This window comes from Mesitornis unicolor, unplaced genomic scaffold (assembly GCF_000695765.1).
Source record: "Mesitornis unicolor isolate BGI_N332 unplaced genomic scaffold, ASM69576v1 scaffold52147, whole genome shotgun sequence".
Taxonomy (NCBI): domain Eukaryota; kingdom Metazoa; phylum Chordata; class Aves; order Mesitornithiformes; family Mesitornithidae; genus Mesitornis; species Mesitornis unicolor.
The window spans coordinates 1-2,267 of NW_010195386.1; the positions used below are offsets into that span (position 1 = coordinate 1).

The 2,267-nt window shown below is 38.6% G+C and overlaps 1 protein-coding gene across 1 annotated transcript in view; it reads left to right on the forward strand.

Annotated features, from left to right (window-relative positions):
• Positions 1-1,620: 1,620 nt before the first annotated feature.
• LOC104543461 (histone-lysine N-methyltransferase 2C-like) overlaps positions 1,621-2,267 on the forward strand; it is a gene marked incomplete at both ends in the record, with an annotated part of 28,255 nt that continues 27,608 nt past the window's right edge. Inside the window, 2 exon segments of the mRNA XM_010188079.1 lie at positions 1,621-1,725; positions 2,073-2,120. Coding sequence (XP_010186381.1) covers positions 1,621-1,725; positions 2,073-2,120 — 153 coding nt within the window.

The window sequence follows — 2,267 nt, forward strand, 5'->3', positions numbered from 1 at the left end:
GAGGTCTCTTCCAACTCCTAATATTCTGCGAAACCTACCCTGACCAAACCCAGCCCCCAAAACCAGGGTCTGTTTAAAAGCTTACATTTCATAGTATGTTTTATCAGGTACAGAAAAAAAACTATACCCACAAAGTGTTGTGGTTTTGAGGCACTTTAAAATGCTTCTGATATCAGTAGGAGCCATATTCTTCATGTATGTGATGGACTGGTTTGCACTGGCACATTGATCCACCTGGTTGAGTGGCAAATGTAAAACATGATTTAGTTAGGATGGTGTCATCTTGTCTGCATTACAAAGAATACAAATAAAGAATAAAAATCATAAAGTGAAGAAGAATAGTTCTCATTTTGACTTCCAGTAATGGTAGAAGGGAAAAAGATTGTCTCTGAAAAGCAGCAGAAGGAACACGTAAATCACTGTAAAATGTAGCAGCTTGGGAAGTAGCCTCATGATGTAAGTAAATCCTTGGCACCAGGCCTCTGAATTAAGCTGGAAGTACTTTCCTGGGGCAGTTGGCTTGTAACAGAGGGAAAGATAACCTGTGTATCTATGAAATGTGTTTACTCTTCGACTTTCTGGTCCCTCTTCAGCCTGCCTGTATTTGTTTTCCATGCTGTACGTTGTGTGATCTGTATTAATCCCTTTTCTCTGTTTAATTGTGTGTGTGTTGGTGTACTTTACCTTCTCTTCATAATGCATTGGTCTTGCAGTAGTTGCTTGTGTAGTCAGGAGTATCTGCAGTTTTTCTGAAAAATGCTTTTCTCAACTTCTGTTTATTTGTCAGCTTTCTTCAGATGTTGCACATCTCTAATAGCCCTAAAAAACGAGTTAATGAAACCACATGGGCCATTTGGAGTCGTTTCTCTCTAATGAACTGCATGTCAAGAAGATAGTAAAATCCAGAATTTATCATTTAATATTAAATAATTTATTGCTAGGACAAGGCCAGTTTTGCCTAGACAACAAACAAACGTGACATTTCTACCTCTGGCTGTTCTCACTTCTTCAGAATTTCTTCTGATCTTAAAAATAGCATCTCCAATTTCCATGTTTTTTCCTACTGCTGCTTCTTATTCTTACGTTTTACTTCCCTATGAGGGTGTAGTAACTGGTTGCTCTGTAGTCTTAAGAAAAATGGTGATGGTAAGAGAAGTACCCGATCACTTTCTTACCTTTTTGTTGTTTTTTTTTCAAATATTCCTTGTTGATTTGCTGTGAGCTGCGTCCTTTATAAAATGTATTTGTTGGCTTTCACATTCATAAGCCTTTGTGGTTAGAGGTTGCAAGTTCTCACTAGATCTTGGGGCTTTTTCCCCTAAAATCATCCAGTCTCTCTTCCTCTTGGCTGATAACATTACCACTTTACTACTTTTACTGTATTTGAGAAAATACAGAACAACGTAAGCGTGTGAAGGGGCCCCAGCACTGACTGGGAAGGGATGACTGGTCAGCAGAGCCTCTCACCCCAGAGTGATTTGCAGTACGTACATAACACACTATAGATGGTCCTCATCGCTGGTAACTCTGTATTTCAGTTCATAGCTCAGGCTATAAACATCACCAAAGTCACGTATAAATGCCACGGCCGGTTGATTTTATTTATTGCATCTTATACAGGTAGCACCGACGATCCTTTAGCCGATCTTTCTGAGGTCTTAAATACCGATGATGATATCCTTGGAATACTTTCAGATGATTTGGTAAAGTCTGGAGATCATTCGGGTATGTATGTTTATAAGGTCTCCCTGGTATTTCTTTTTTTCTCTGTATGATAGATGTCTTTGTTGTATTATATCTCTGGGTTATGCTCTAGGTGATTTCAGATACAGTTTTCTTAAGAGTACCTTGGTTTCAGATGATTGTGTTGTCTTACAAAAAAAATAATCCCCAACTTTTTCAACATTTTGTTTTACTTGGCTCTTTGCTTTGCTGCTTAAGAAAGAATAAAGTGTAGCTGCCGTTGTCTGTCATACCTGCATAGCTTTTTTCAGCATGCAGCTTTTTCTTTACTTTTTTTTTGTTTGTTTTCGTGTTATAATCATCCATTTTATCTGGTTTGGGTCCTGTAGGTCTTGATTTATGCACTTTCCAGGTTGAGAACTCACCCTCCCCGTTTGGTAAGAAACTAAACAATGGATGATCCGTGATTAGAAGTAGTCATCTTTCCTAGTGCTCTTAGCTGAAAGAACTGCATGTGTAGAAACTAGCACTCCTTCACTGTGTCACTAATTCCCGCTTTCATTTCCCACTCTATCACTGGAGTC